The following is a 14,847-nucleotide window of genomic DNA, read 5'->3' on the forward strand; positions in this document are numbered from 1 at the left end:
AATGGAAAACACATCACCAAAACCAGCTGTTAACCACTGACAAAAAGGAGTTTTGTGTTTTATTTTGTAAGGGTTAGATCTTGTTCCAGAAACACTGTTTATCAAAATAATTCTGTACAGATATTTGGAGGACGTTTTGTCAAATACTAAGCATGTTATGCTGCTTAAAGTGTTTTCATGTGAAATGCTTTACTGTAATCATGAGCCTTATGTTGATATGTTTAAGCAGTTGTACTGACCAAAGTAATTTTGGACATCACAATTAAATGGAAATGTTCTGCTTGATCTCAGAAGTTTATGAGTCTGCCATTCAGTGCCAACTCCTCACGTTAACAAGCCTCTCATCTGGGATGCTTTGTGCTCAGCTGCTGTCAAAACAGACTTTGTTCTGTAAGTTTCCAAAACACCACAGAATGATCACCACCAGTAAGAGGCAGCCATCTTCAAAAATGTTCCCCGGAGCACGAACATAGAGCCATGAAAATTCTTCATGCAAACAAACAAACAAAAAGAGAAAACTACACTCAATTAAAGCTCAGGCCTGCTCCATTATTTTCCTTTAATAATGGGGAGCAGTTGAGCATATTTGCCTTGATGATACACATCGAAAGTGAAGTTAAATCTCTACACAAGTATTTGCAGCAGTAGCCACTTTTCTACCAGTTATGCTGGAGAATAGTATTACTCAAGTTCCTACTGCAGCTACAGATAAAGATCTGCCTGAATTCTTTGCAATTAAACCACTTAACTATGGTCTGTTGCTTACTAGTGACCAATAAATAGAATACACGCATTGTACTTCCCAAGACAGGAGACAGTACCTGGCAGAGTGGGAAGGTGGGACTGCCACCTGCAGATACCCCCCCTATACAAATATTGGATCACACCTTTGCAGCTGGCCCAAAGCAGCACACCAATGTTATTGGTACTGTATGCAATGACAGAATTAAATATCTACAGTGTATAATAAGTATTTAAATAAGCAAGGGCTTATTATTTTAAATTGGCTTTTTATTTATTATTAATATTACTGATGAGAAATACATGTGGTCTGGAAGAGCTTTAAGCAAGAATAGACTATCTTAAGTAGCTGACCTTCCAGTTTGCCTTAGCAAACACATATGTCAAGCCTGAGGTGTTCCTCCTGCCCACTGCATTGCTGGTGTGTCAGCAGTGGACTGGACTCACAGCACACATCATCAGCACTAACTCCCTCAGTAACGAACTCAAGGATTCCCAGCCAGCCCGCAGATTACAAAGTCTCCTCAGCAATACTGGAATTGCCTGCCACAACTTAATGGCAGTGCACAAAGCCAAAAAGGGAGCACCTCTTCTGCCTAGGTGCAAACACAGATGGACGTTCAGAAGTAGCCTGGTTAAAAGGACAGGGCAACTGTGCCTTTGTGTAGGGTGGCAGACTATTATGTCTCTCTCACCTGCCTGCCAGTCCCACTCAGCTTTGGCACCCTCCTCCATTCTGACCACGAACACATTACTGAATTCTCTTCCTCAGCTTCCCTTAGCATAACATGTCTCGTAAAATAAAGCTACAAGTTTGTAGAGATTAATTTCCCACTTGGAAGTTAAAAGGTTATTTTCCTGCTAGGTATTATGAGTAGTTTCCATACGTTCAAGAGGGCCTCTCTTCCCACATGCAACAGCTCCCTTCCACTCCCAGCCCCCAGAGAGCTATATACCCCCGAACAGCCTGTCTTCCACATCTGCATCCACCTTCCCCAGTCCTCTTGTGTTCACAGAAAATGCACTAATTTGCCGTTCAAAAATATCTCATACCAAAATTATATCTCTCTCTCTCCATCCTGCTAGCCCTGTGCCTGGCAGTCCCGCTCCCTCACTCCCAGCAGTCTGTCCTGCCCACATGTCCCAGGCCATGGCTTCCCAGAACTCTTTCCTTTCAGAGGTACCGCTAGACCTCTCACCCCCATACCATGCCCCAAACCCCAGACCTAATTCAATTTAAGCCTCTGTCCTGTGGCATGGCTTGGAGAATCTACCCACTACAGGAAGGATGAGAGCCAGTATCTGTAGGAGACAGAGGTTTCTATGAAAATGTGTAGATTAATTTGAATCTCTGATCAATAATATAAATTAGCATTATGATTGGGCCTGGGTTTAGGGTGTAGGATATACTGACAAGAGGGCTTGGACTATAAGGGTGGGCTGTAGGATCCTGTTTTAAATCAAGCTTATACATCCCTGCTGTCTGCAAGACTAGTGCTGCCTGACCCAAATTGGTGCTATAGGCACAATGCCAAAGCACTAAGGAAATCAATGTAATCCACTATCTTCAAATGGCACCAGCCATCATCCTAACCAAGAAGCCCTCTACAAAGTTTTTTACTCCCTGTTCTGCTCCTAGACACAACTGCAAATCTAATTTACTTAAGGCAGATTTACTATTAGAGCTACTAAATGCCACCAGACCTTTCCACCCCTAGGCCTTGTTCTAGACCTGCCAGCTTTACCAGATCTGGAAAACAACTTAAGTCTAAATCACCTGCTTTTTGAACTCAAATAGTCAATTCATTCCCCACCTCTAATCTTTTCCCTTGATCATCTACCCTCTACAACCCATAGAGCTCCTAGAGTTGCTGCTCTTGGAAAACCAGCCCTCAAACCCAGGCCAGCACATTTGGGAGGATCCAGCTATCACCCATGCTCATAAGCTCCTCCCGCTTCTCAACTATCCCTCCCTGGAGATACCACAGGCCAAGGACTCCAATGCATTCGAGAACATGATGTTAACATGATACCAACCTGCAATAAACACGTGCTGTCTGCAACCTGCCAATAAACCAAGCCCACATGCTTCTGCTTTCTGTGTCCCACTCCTAACTACGCTTATTATAGTTTGATAGCTATTATATGACCTCAAAATAAATTAAGAGAGCACCTCCCCCCAACATTAGTTTTTACCTCCTTCCCCTTGGTTTTAGGAGCTGGGGGGCACTTACCTTGTATGGCCAGGTAAGTTTCCAATGCTACCTCTCTCATCTTGATCCCCAACACCAACACATATTCAAAGACAACTTTCAGGAACTAGAAGAGTAGAGGAAACTGTTTCATTTGCTTTTTTCCCTTCTCCATAACTACTTTTGAAATCCAATCTCTTATGGTATTATCAAATTAGAGTCACTGTTGTGTTATCTGATCCATACTTTTTTTACCCTCTAGTATTGTTAGAAAGGATTTATTCACTCTCATAATCTATGTTTAGTTTTTTGAAGATACTTATCTCCATCTATAAGGGTGGAATTCATCTGCCCTGTTTCAGCATTTGAAGTTAACTGCCAGTCAGTCACCTTCAGCTTCTTTTGTAGTCAGTGGAAATAATTAGGCACCTTGGGAGGCTGATTCAACTTATTCTAAGATACTTATCTAACATAAGGCATATGAATGGCCCTCTGAGGCTGTGTATTTCTTTCCAATGGATATAAAGGAAAAGAATTATATTTAAATGTTTAATTGTAGATTTTAAATTAAGCAAAATTAATCCACCTAAACTACTGTTGCCATTGAGATTTCCTCTTTAACTACGTTGCAACGCTTCAGCATTTTAATATATGATTCATATGGAAGGCAAACACATGGAAGCTACTGTAGCCATTGCCACTAGTGATGAGAACAATAAAAATAAATTCCTGCTGGAAAAGTGGGAGTGTGCTTCACAGATATCCTATTTTTTATAACAAAGGCTTTCTCCTTTGGGTCCCTCTCATTTGGATACCCCTGAGAGGTTTAAAAGCACTGAGCACTACCCTTTATTAAACATTTTTCCTGAGATGTCTTTTTTTTTTTTTTTTTTACTATAACACATTAACATGTTTAGCAGAGACAGAAAAAGCCAACTGATTAAATGAGTAATGCTGTAAAATGGTCAATGGTAACCCTTATTCTTGTTATAACCAAAAGAATAAACAGGCATCACTAAGCAGCAAAGTCAGTATTTTATTCAAACATACCCCAAAAAATCCCATACATGCAAAACATGTCATGCTGTACAAAAAACAATGTTGGAATCATCAATTTTTGAACTTCTTCCCAGTTTGAGAATACAGTGTCACAAGAACTTAATCTGCTCTACAAGTGCTCTACAAGACACTACAGTCCTGACAATACCTAGAATTCATAACCTAATATAATCAGAAGGAAAACACACTTAGTACAGGGGATGGAAACAACCACCCCTCAAACGCCGCATGGCCATTCTGCTTCATGGTGTAGATGCACACCCCTCCATTCGTTTGGCTCAGCAGTGCTGAAGTCAATAGGAATTCTGTGAAAACAGAATCATTTCAGAAAAATCATTTCAGTGGAAACAGATTCTGTGATAACACGGACCTCTGAAAGGAGGGAGGAAGTCCTTCCTGTGTGAGTAAATACATAACACTGACACAAGTATAAAGCGCAAAGAAAGAAAAGATGTGTTGGATTATAGCTGAGCTCCTCCAAAATGAAAATATGCCTTACAGCTTCTCGCACATTTCCTTTTCTAGCCAGAGAATGTCTCTTCTTTGAAGAAATCTGTCCAAATCCTGCTCATACTAACTCTTCCTATGGCTGAATAGATTGTATCATTTAAGTTGTTAGGAAAAGTAAGATTAAGAAATTCTTCAACAGGGACAATTTAAACCGTCTATCAAACCATATCTTAATCAAATGACTATTCAATAAGCATTTAAGATCTATTTCTGAATTGAATGATCAAATAAAAATGTAGCACGGTGATGTTTTGCATTTTTTAATATATTTTAGTTACTGTAATTATAATTCTTTTGAATACTCAGGCGATGTTAAAAAGTGTAATTTTTGTGTGTGCGTGCACGCACAGGTCTAAAAATTCACATATATACAAAAATATATTCGGGAAGAATCTTGCAAAAATTAATGAAAACTCAGTAATATAAGTACAACATAGTAATTAAGTTTTTGAAAGGGACAATTAATTTCTGCAAAGACTGTAAGTGTCCTCTTAAGAAATAAAAATATCCAACTGAAAGTATGATCTGAGCTAAGTAGTTTTTCTACAGTACACTTTCTATTTCAAAAATCACTATGCTTCTCGAACAACATTATGTCCTTTAAAAATGTGTTATTTTGAAAATAGAAATCAGATATGAAAAATGCAAAGATGACTGATTTCAAAAGGTTTCACTTGTCTACAAACCTATTATTCAATATGTTTTTTTCATGTAAAATGTTATCAAAATCAAGTAGAAATTATGTGTTACCAATCCTGAATTCTCTGGGAATTCCTCAGTTGACCATTTTTTCCAGTCCAGTTAGGAGGCGACCATCTTTACTATGTCTCCAAGACAATGAAAAGAGAGCAGTCTCAGCACAGAGCACATCAAAGAAACAGCCTCACTTTGTTTCTCTGAATTGCCTATGTGAGGAATCAACAGCCATTTTCCCCTAAAGAAAGATGAACATTAAACAAATCTGCATTATGCCCCTAAGTTAACACAGTGTGAATACCCACCACAGCATCTAAAATCCAAAAAGAATAAATAGGGAGACTCAGGCAATGCTGTCCTGAAAAATTGTTTTGCTAAGAACGTACTTTAAATGGCAGGTCATAATAATTAGGAAAAACAAATTTATTCCCTTTATCAGATTAGCCTTACTAGGAAAGAAAAGGCTAAATGTAATACACTTGAGACATACCTATTTTCAACTCCCACCATTTTACTTTCGGTGGTGTCTGTAGTACAGCACTTGAGATAAGCAAAGGCCAGTTTCAGTCTCAGCTGAATGTTCTTTCTTCTGGTAAAACATTTAATAATAACTAAGCATTCAGGGGCTTGTTTGGTATAGCATTTCCTTTCATCTAACCAGAAAGTGTTTAACCCATTCACCTATGAAAGCAACATGAAAGTTTCTACTTATTTCATTTGACTACAAATCAGATGCCAGGTCTATCACACAAATGCAAAATAATAATCCATTTCTGCTTCATAGGAAACTTCCTCATAGAAAAAGTAATCTTAATGAAAATAAAGACTTCTGATAACAGAGAACAGTTCACACTAACTGGAAGATAAATAATGTTAATGAATAAGGATTGAAATAGATTTTTTTTAAAATCCCTTTTTCTTTTACAGTTAAAATAAAAGCTCATTAATTACTGGGAAAATTTAGACATTGACTTGTAAAATTATGAAATACAGTAACATGAAAGCGGTTGTTAGAATGTAGTTAAGCATGTTAACATTACATTTGTTCATACATTTTTTTAAAATCAACTCTTGGCTTTTTTCTCCAAAAATATGGATGAAAGAACAACTCAGGTCATTGCTTTTTCAATTTACAAAAGAAAAATAACTTCAATTCTTTTTCTTTTGTAGGCTCCCTCACTGCTTAAAAAACAAAACCAAAGCAAACCAAACACAATAAATAACACTAGTTCTTAAAACAGTATGGCAACCCATAAGGCTGCCCTATCAGGCTCTGATAAAAAGGGTTTTATCAGGAGTTGTAGGACAATTCTCCTTCTCAGTAACAGTGTCTACTGTGCCTGAAGCAGACACAATCACTACCATTTTAGCTGCTGAAAGAGCTTTCTCCTTCTCTGCGATGGCAGCACAGACTGCCACAATTTCATCACTGTTTCAAAGTCATAGTCTGGAACTGATTCTTGTGCAAGCTTTTTCTTTTGCCAGTGCTTGCACTGCCTCAGTCTTTGTTGCCTTCTGCTCTTCATGTAGTTTTCTTGCCCAGGAAAGGTCCTCTTTCCATACTTCAGGGTTCATTGGAAAGATGTGTAAGGACGCCTGGAAACTTCGGATTGCCTAGAAACAGAACAGGGAAAAAACAAGGACTGGAAACTTTAAAGCCTACATATTCCATCATAGAAATTAACAACAACAAAAAATTGTGTACATCATTCAAGCAAAGACAAAAGTGATTTTACTCCAATCTGTCTTTAGTGGAACAATCCTCCCTCAGCTGTAAGTTCAATAGCAGCATTACCCCCAAAGAACTGTGCATACAAGTGTCTGAAAGTACCAAGAATGCATGAACAAATTGGGTACCTGGCTACAAAGGCACAAATAAGATTCCACATGTCAAAAATAATATTGTAATTAAAAGGGTAAAAGCCAAAATAAATTTTTTTTTGATGGTTTTCTCTCCCACTTTTCTCCTATCATCAGACGTATGGGAAGGCAAGAGTAGACAGATATGTTTTAAAGAAATACAGAAAAGGGATGACTGGGATTTAAAGTATCACTAATACTGCTCCTTTTAAATTAGCTTGTAGTCATTTCATATACAGACCTAATAACACAGTAATCCTAGCCCCATGATAAGCAGTTTCTGTAACAGGTTTGTGGTTGCAAACACACCAGTTCAGGCAACAGCACACAAATAAACTCCCAACTTGGAGAGGTGCTCTAAGAAAGAACTCCTATAATCTTATAAACCATGTAATACTAATACAATTAAGTATAGTCGATACTGTTTCACCTGTCTTTCAGCTGAACTGGGAAAAGTTCCATAAGTACAAATATTCAAAACAGAAGTTGTTAAATATAAAAAAATGTGACCATCTAATCCAGTAGATGTGATATTCGGCAATAAGAAGAAATTGCTACAATACTGGAAAAATGCTAGCCCAAAAATTATAACTGTGTGGGATTTATAGTTATATTAACAGCAAAAAGGTCAAGACAAACCTTATCTACTCAGACTTATGTGTATGTGCACACAGGCATGTGTGTATTTCACATTTATGGTCAGTTATGGAAGTAGCCACCTGAGTGACCAAACTCTTACGTGATAATGTACAGAAGCCTTCCTGTGGGGTGAAAAATCAGTGATGATACAGATTTGGATTATATTTGGGAAGAGTTCTAGCAACTTGCATATAAAGACTTTAAAGACATGAACAACCATCGAATACCATATTCTACTGTAATTTATAAAAACTCAAAGCATACAAATTAATTTGAAAAATCACAACTTTTCATCTGCATTGACAGAAACTGCCAATTCATCCTTCTACTGGCACAGATTAATATACGAACTCCATATGACGTGAACTCAGCAGAAAAGAGATACAAATCAGATTTAAGAAATGCTGATTATGCTATCAGTATTACTGCTGTTGTAATAGGCAGCCTTTCAGCTCCAGGAAAACAAACAAACAAACAAACTTTATTATTGGTCCCCAGCCAGCTCTGAAGTATAGGAGCATGCTGAACTTTAAACAGAAGGAGGAGTGCAGTTTAATTCTTGCAAAACAGTGTAATTTTATTCAACTTTGCTAGCTTTTAATTTCCAGGGATAGATAAGCTACAAGTAACACTAAATGCTCTTTTTTGTATTTCTGTTGAAAACAAAATATAAACACCACCTGCTTTTAGGCTTTCCATGAAAGAGGCCCTCTAATTAAAACCTCTCTATATAGTTATGTTAATGCACATTAAACAACATTAAACACAGTAATCAAATAGAAGGTAGCATTTAATAAGCTTAGAAGATGCCTTGATGATTCATACAATACAGCATAAAACAATCATCTTTGTAAATCTATTAGAAAAAAGATTTTGCATGTGACTATTATAAATAAAAAAATAAAATAATAAAATAAATTTTAAGTGGTGCAAAAGATCAGAGGGATTCATTTTAAAGCAGCAATGTAATACTGAAAAATGCAGAATTGTTATCCACATAAAATTTCATGTTGCCTCTGTAACTGCTCCCACAGTCATTAATTTCTATTAAGACAAAAGAAAAGAAAAGAACAGTGCTACTTTTTAATTCTCCTGCTGATGGAGATGTAAATCTCCTTCTCTTACTCCAACTGCCTGTCTGGCCTTACAGGAGAATGTGGTGGCACTAGATAACCTTGATAGTTCTAGCCTCATTTTAATGGGCAGCTGTGGTCTCAGAGACCCTGCATGTAAGGACTATGGCATTTTAAATCAGTACGTGTTCACATCCCTACAGAAGCAAAAGCAGGTAAGAGTACTATCAAATCTACTGCAAGACGTTCTCGCCTGCTGAATTACAATATTTGAAGAATCTGTATTTTTAAAAAATTTTACATTGCGTCTCACTATAGGGTATTCTGTAGCAAACAATCATCCTCTTTCATTTGTCCCATGAGCAGAATCTCTTCTGCTGGTTTGCAGAGCCTTTCAATGTGAAGAGCAGTTTCGATCAGAATACGCTTTATATAACATGTTTTTATAACACATGGACCTAGTAATTGTCACTATACAGTGACCCTCTAAAAAAGGTAAGGGAGCATTTTAAGAGGTTATGCAGGTCATATTTACCCCCAAGGCTTGTATTAGGCCTTTATGTTACATCTGACAGACACTATCATCTGACCTATTTTAAAGGATGTCCATCAGCAAAGACATATATACATCTGTAAGTAATCTTTTTCGGTGTTTAATGATCCTTACATATGGAATTTTTTCCAGCATCGAACATTTTATTGCAATTTAAGTCTTATTTCTTGTACTACACACAGTGAATACAAATAACTCATTTTTACAGAAACTTTTAGTATATTTAGAGACACTCATTATGGAATTTAGTATATTTAAAGACTCCTCATTACATTTCTCTTCCTTAAAAAAAAAATCCAATTCTTTCAGATATTTTCACTCTAGTTTAATAGTGTTGCGTTAAGAGTTACTGTCATGTAGGAGTCTGAGGAGTGGCTGAGGGGGGGGGGGAACCCTCCCGTTGAGTCATGAGGTTCAGACAGGACCCCCTTGCTTTCTAAACTCCTTCTCCGAGAGGAGTCTAGGGGTGGCTAAGTCCAGTCCTAGTCTCAGACTTGGTCAACGGTTATTTTCTAAGGACTGTATATGCAGCCATTCATCAGAGTAAAGGCGACAGCGTTAATTCAAATGCGCTGCACCCCCCAGTCTAGTCGTGTTGCATGAACTATCACGGCCACATTAATAAAGAGTGCAGTTTATTAGAGCAACAGATACACAGATTCTTTGGATTACCGGTGATAAATTTACTGTCTGCAAAGCACGTGCAAATACCAAGAGTATGAGTGACACTGCCAGCTCAGAAAGCCAACTGTATCCTGGGCTGCATCAGAAGAAGCATGGCCAGCAGGTTGAGGGAGGTGATTCTGCCCCATTCCACCCAGGAATCTTCTTCAATGCTGTACCTTAACCTAAAAAATTTCTAAGTCACCTCCAGCTATTATCCCACAAATAGTTTATATGGTTTAATCTGAATAGTAAGTGTCTTAATCTATTTTAACTTTAAACTGTTGGGCTGAACTCTTCTATAAAAGATTTCTGTTCAGATTATTTCTTCTTTTCAATAAAAATTTTCTCACTGAAAATTTCTTTTCAGCAAAAATAATTCTTCTGCCTTCAAGAATGAGGTGAACACTTAATGTTTTGCAGTTCTTACGTTTACAAAACCATTTTATTCAAAGGCTCTGGTGCTTTCATGTTTTGGAGAAAGGACTTGAAATATAGTAGGCAATTTTCCAGATGTGAAAGGCTGTTTTTGCCTTACACCTACTGGAATTCAGTCAGGTTATAAACCCATAAAAGTCTTTGTTCCCATTTGGTAGACGTCTGTGAGACAATGCTACCTTAATTGTCCTATGCTGGAGGTTCTCCACTGCAGAGACTTTATGCAGCGCAGATGAAGATGCATCACCCCCAGGGGTGACTCAGCACACATCCTCCCTGCGGTGCAGTGCCTGATGGCTGGCACAAGAGGCCAGAGGACGTGTGCCTGAGCCTGGAGGCATAAGAAGAGAACAGAAACATAATGGCCTGCAGCAACTGATAGAAAAAGATCACTTCGGTTTCTTTGGACCCAGTCACACATCTCTGTACAGACTAGAGTTTCAGAAAATTTCCATCAGCCACTGTGTCCACTTCAAGTTTCTCTTCAAGGTCTATCTTCCTCACTCCTGCAGCTTCCTTCTTCCTCTTCTTTTGAAGAAGGTGAAGAACTTTCTATTCTCCTCTTGTACTTCCTTTTGCTTCATTGATGTATTCCCATTTCCCAGATCTCCTTTGCACCAACTCATTTCTTCCCAGCCCTCTTTCCTCACCACACTTACTGCCTGTCTGCCTTTACACCTTAGTAAGCATCCCTCCAAGACACTGCAGCATGCTCTGCAGAAGTCACTGCTTCAGGCTGCCTCTACCATAGAGACCTGTACATTATGCTCTACTACATGCACATACATAATCCAGGATGACTGAGGGAACAAAAAAAAAAAAAAATCTATCCCATCCTAGAACTTGATGTATTTAGCCCAGCAAAATAAAGCCTGATCAATATAAGTGCTCTTAACTTGTAAGTCAGGAAAATCCAGGAGGATGGAAGACATGTACTTCTCTATTACCAAATTATACCGTTAAAGTTATTACAAGGATTTTTAAAATAATGGTAAAAACAACTTTCTCCCCAAGCCCAGTTTGTCATAAACCCTGCATCTGTTTTAGCCAATGCTTTTAATTACAAGGTCTAAATGTTGCAAAGATGGACTTCACCATCATGGTTAAAGCCTCAGAAGTTCTGAGCATCTGACAAGAGTAACTAACAGGAGGCACCAGCTAAGTCAGTGGGGAATGCTCTCAAGAACCAAGTACCCCTCCTAGAAATGTAGCAGAGAGGGTATTTAAACTTTTGGTGACTTTGCTTGCCCTTCTGCTTTCTTCACTGAAAATAAAAATCACCTCTGAGTAGAAGATATTTTCATGCATTAAAAAAATCATTAGGTGGGTTATCAAAATATATTTATAACTTCCAACTGTGGTTAAAAAAAAAAAAAAAAGGATTACACTATAGTAGCTGGGGACTACAGGACTGACAGGACCTCTGGGGAAGCTAGTATTACCAGGTATTACCTATAACAGGGTAGGATTGTTTAAAGATGTTGAAAGGAATTTAACAGAACCCCACTTTAACTGATACAGCATTTTATTTTCACTCTAACTTAATACTTCCCAAATAATATATGCTAGAGTGAGTATGTGGCTGGCATGTAGTTCAGGATGGAGTCAGCAGGACAGAAATATGCCCTGTCACATGTTTTATTTTTAAAAGAAATGTCTTATCAAATCCTGATAAGGAAAGTACCATTTAAAGTGTGAAAGAAAAACTGCAAATGGAATAACAAGAAATTCTAAGCCAAAATTATAAAACAAATAGCTATTTTTAAAATTGCATTGCTTCTTTTTATTTTCATTTATGCACATAAGAAGAATAAGTATCAACTATATTAATATAATGATAAAGTTAAATATTCCATCGCCGTGCTTAAGTAATTGACTATAAAATAATCCACACTGTTGTGCTTCGAAGGAAGATTATCACAGCAGTGCAATTAAATATTTTCATCTCATAAATCTATAAAAATAAAATCTGAGTTATTTACCCCCTCAAGTTGACAGGAACACAATCTGAAGCACAGACTTGATTGCTTTTCAATGGAAAGCCAACCATCAGTTTACAAAGGCTATAAAATGCCACTACATCTTTTAACGTTCCTTTTGATTACCAAAATCTTTATGTTTCTATACACTTACATTAGTATCATTTTGAAAAATTATCTCAAATTCAGAATTAGTTACGTTAGCTGGATTCCAATAAAATGCAGTAATTCCTCTCTTTGCTAATACATAACTCCCATCATTACGTAAAAGAGCTGACACTATTTCTTTTGAGAGAAATAAAAGGAAAGGGCTGATCTGAGGATTCATATTGTCAAGGCTTGATTCCTTTTACAAAATGTAGTATCATGCTTATAGATTGCTAAACCATTAACTACTTAGTAACAATACAGCAAACCGCATTCTTCAAAATATCAAACAAAAAGCATGCACAATTGGTTCATATTTCTACAAAGTTAACTGGGCAGATGTAATCTTCAATACTTCAGATTTGACATGGAGGCCACAGCCCATAATGGGGTAAACCTAAGTCACAGAATCACAGAATGGTTGAGGTTAGCAGGGACTTCCGGAGGTCATCTGGGCCAACTCCCTGTTCAAGCAGGAGCTGGTTGCCCATGACCATGTCAAGATGAACTTCTCCAAGGTGGGAGACTCAGTCACTTTCAGTTGTTTGGTTTTTTTTAATGCTGCTTTTGGTTTTTTTGTTGCTTGTTTAATGGAAGTGTGGGGCTCACTCTGTCTCATGGGAAGAACTGTTCTAATGAAGATATCAGTGTGAAATTGTTACTGCTTAAGTTGTCATCACCAATACAGTAAGTCTCATTTGTAAAAACAAACATTTGAAATTGAGAGAAATTTATAGTCAGGCTTGCAATATTTCTACAGTTTCTACACTCACATTGCAGAGTTTACTCAGGTGTGCTCTTGCAAGTCAATTTCTAGAAATTAAGGAATTTCTGCCTCTTGGGGCACAGAAATAAAGTTCTGCCTGCTTACATTTAAGTATTACTGTTAATGTACCCTATTTACTAAATTCAGAAAAAAGAGCAAACAGCTTTTGTAAAAGCTAAAGAAAAAGGGGCTAATTTATCTCACTTTCTGTCACAAGTTTGACAAAACCAAACCAAACCAAATCTTTCTTTTTGTTTGCAAGAAATTAATATATTATGCAGCTCATATAATATAGATTAGATTTTTTTGGAAGCTGTATTTTAGACCTGGGAAACTTGAAATTAAAATACAGTAAACTGATTTTTCCTTAGAAAAAGTGCATCGTTCATTGTGAAGTAATAAAAATATTTACAACAGACCATTTGGCAGGATGTGGGTAGAGAAGACAGACACTGGTGGGGGAGAAATGAAACAAAGAAACAGAAGAAGCTGCTCTTGTGAAGGGTAGTAATTCCCAAATCTCAAACATTACTAAAACCCCTGACATTTATGCTTTATTAACTTTGTTAAAAATATAATGCCTTGAAAAATTAGAAAATCATAGAATGGTTTGGGTTGGAAGGGACCTTAAAGATCATCTAGTTCCAACCCCCCTGCCATGGGCAGGGACACCTTCCACTAGACCAGGTTGCTCAAAGCCCCATCCAACCTGGCCTTGAACACTTCCAGGGAGGGGGCATCCACAACTTCTCTGGGCAACCTGTTCCAGTGCCTCACCACCCTCATAGTGAAGAAATGGTAATGAAAGCCTAATGGGAAGAGTATAATTATGACTTAGATCACCTGGTCAAAAAGCCTCCACAGGTTCAATAATTACAAAATCATTTAACCTTTCACCTTCTCCACTCTTAACCTTTTAAACTTCCTTAAAAATTGCTTGGCTTAAAAATAAATACTGAACATTATCTGCATTTTAGAATAACTCCAAGTTCTTCTTTGTATGTGAGAACATATTCATCAGAAGGCAGTTCAATATGCCTTAAAGACAGAAAGGCAAAAAACCCAGTACTAAAGCACTGGAGATGCCAACAGGAGCTTTCCCACCCCTGGGCTCCCTACTCAGAGAACAGAGACACAAAAACATTCAGAGAGCAAACTACCTGGTGATAACTCCTCCTCCCTCTCTCTTCACAAACAGTAAGGTCAATGTAACAATAACAGGAGCACCAATAGTAGTGTTTTGTTTCAGATGAATAATGTGCTTTGATGCAAATCTCTGACTGTTCCCACTTAAAACTCTTTGGTTTGCATCATGGAATAGTCTCAGACTACATAAACTAGATTCCTTTCTGATTAAACTCTACTATGTACTCCAAGAGAGCACCTGAAGCGCTCCAAACAACAGTGCTACTCTGAAGTAAAACAAAATGAATATAATGTGGATATTGGGTCCCCAGCACTATTAACTCGAGATATCCACTCCTATTGGTGTGATGTGGCTTGCTAATGTAGATGAAGCTTATAGGATCCG

General features: G+C 37.6%; 1 protein-coding gene across 1 annotated transcript in view; it reads right to left on the bottom strand.

Moving 5' to 3' along the window:
- Positions 1-6,464: 6,464 nt before the first annotated feature.
- TTC33 (tetratricopeptide repeat domain 33) overlaps positions 6,465-14,847 on the bottom strand; it is a 49,889-nt gene continuing 41,506 nt past the window's right edge. Inside the window, 3 exon segments of the mRNA XM_072860521.1 lie at positions 6,465-6,629; positions 6,632-6,707; positions 6,709-6,812. Of these exon segments, the coding sequence (XP_072716622.1) occupies positions 6,465-6,629; positions 6,632-6,707; positions 6,709-6,812 (345 nt within the window).

Source organism: Ciconia boyciana, chromosome 4 (assembly GCF_034638445.1).
Source record: "Ciconia boyciana chromosome 4, ASM3463844v1, whole genome shotgun sequence".
NCBI lineage: Eukaryota > Metazoa > Chordata > Aves > Ciconiiformes > Ciconiidae > Ciconia > Ciconia boyciana.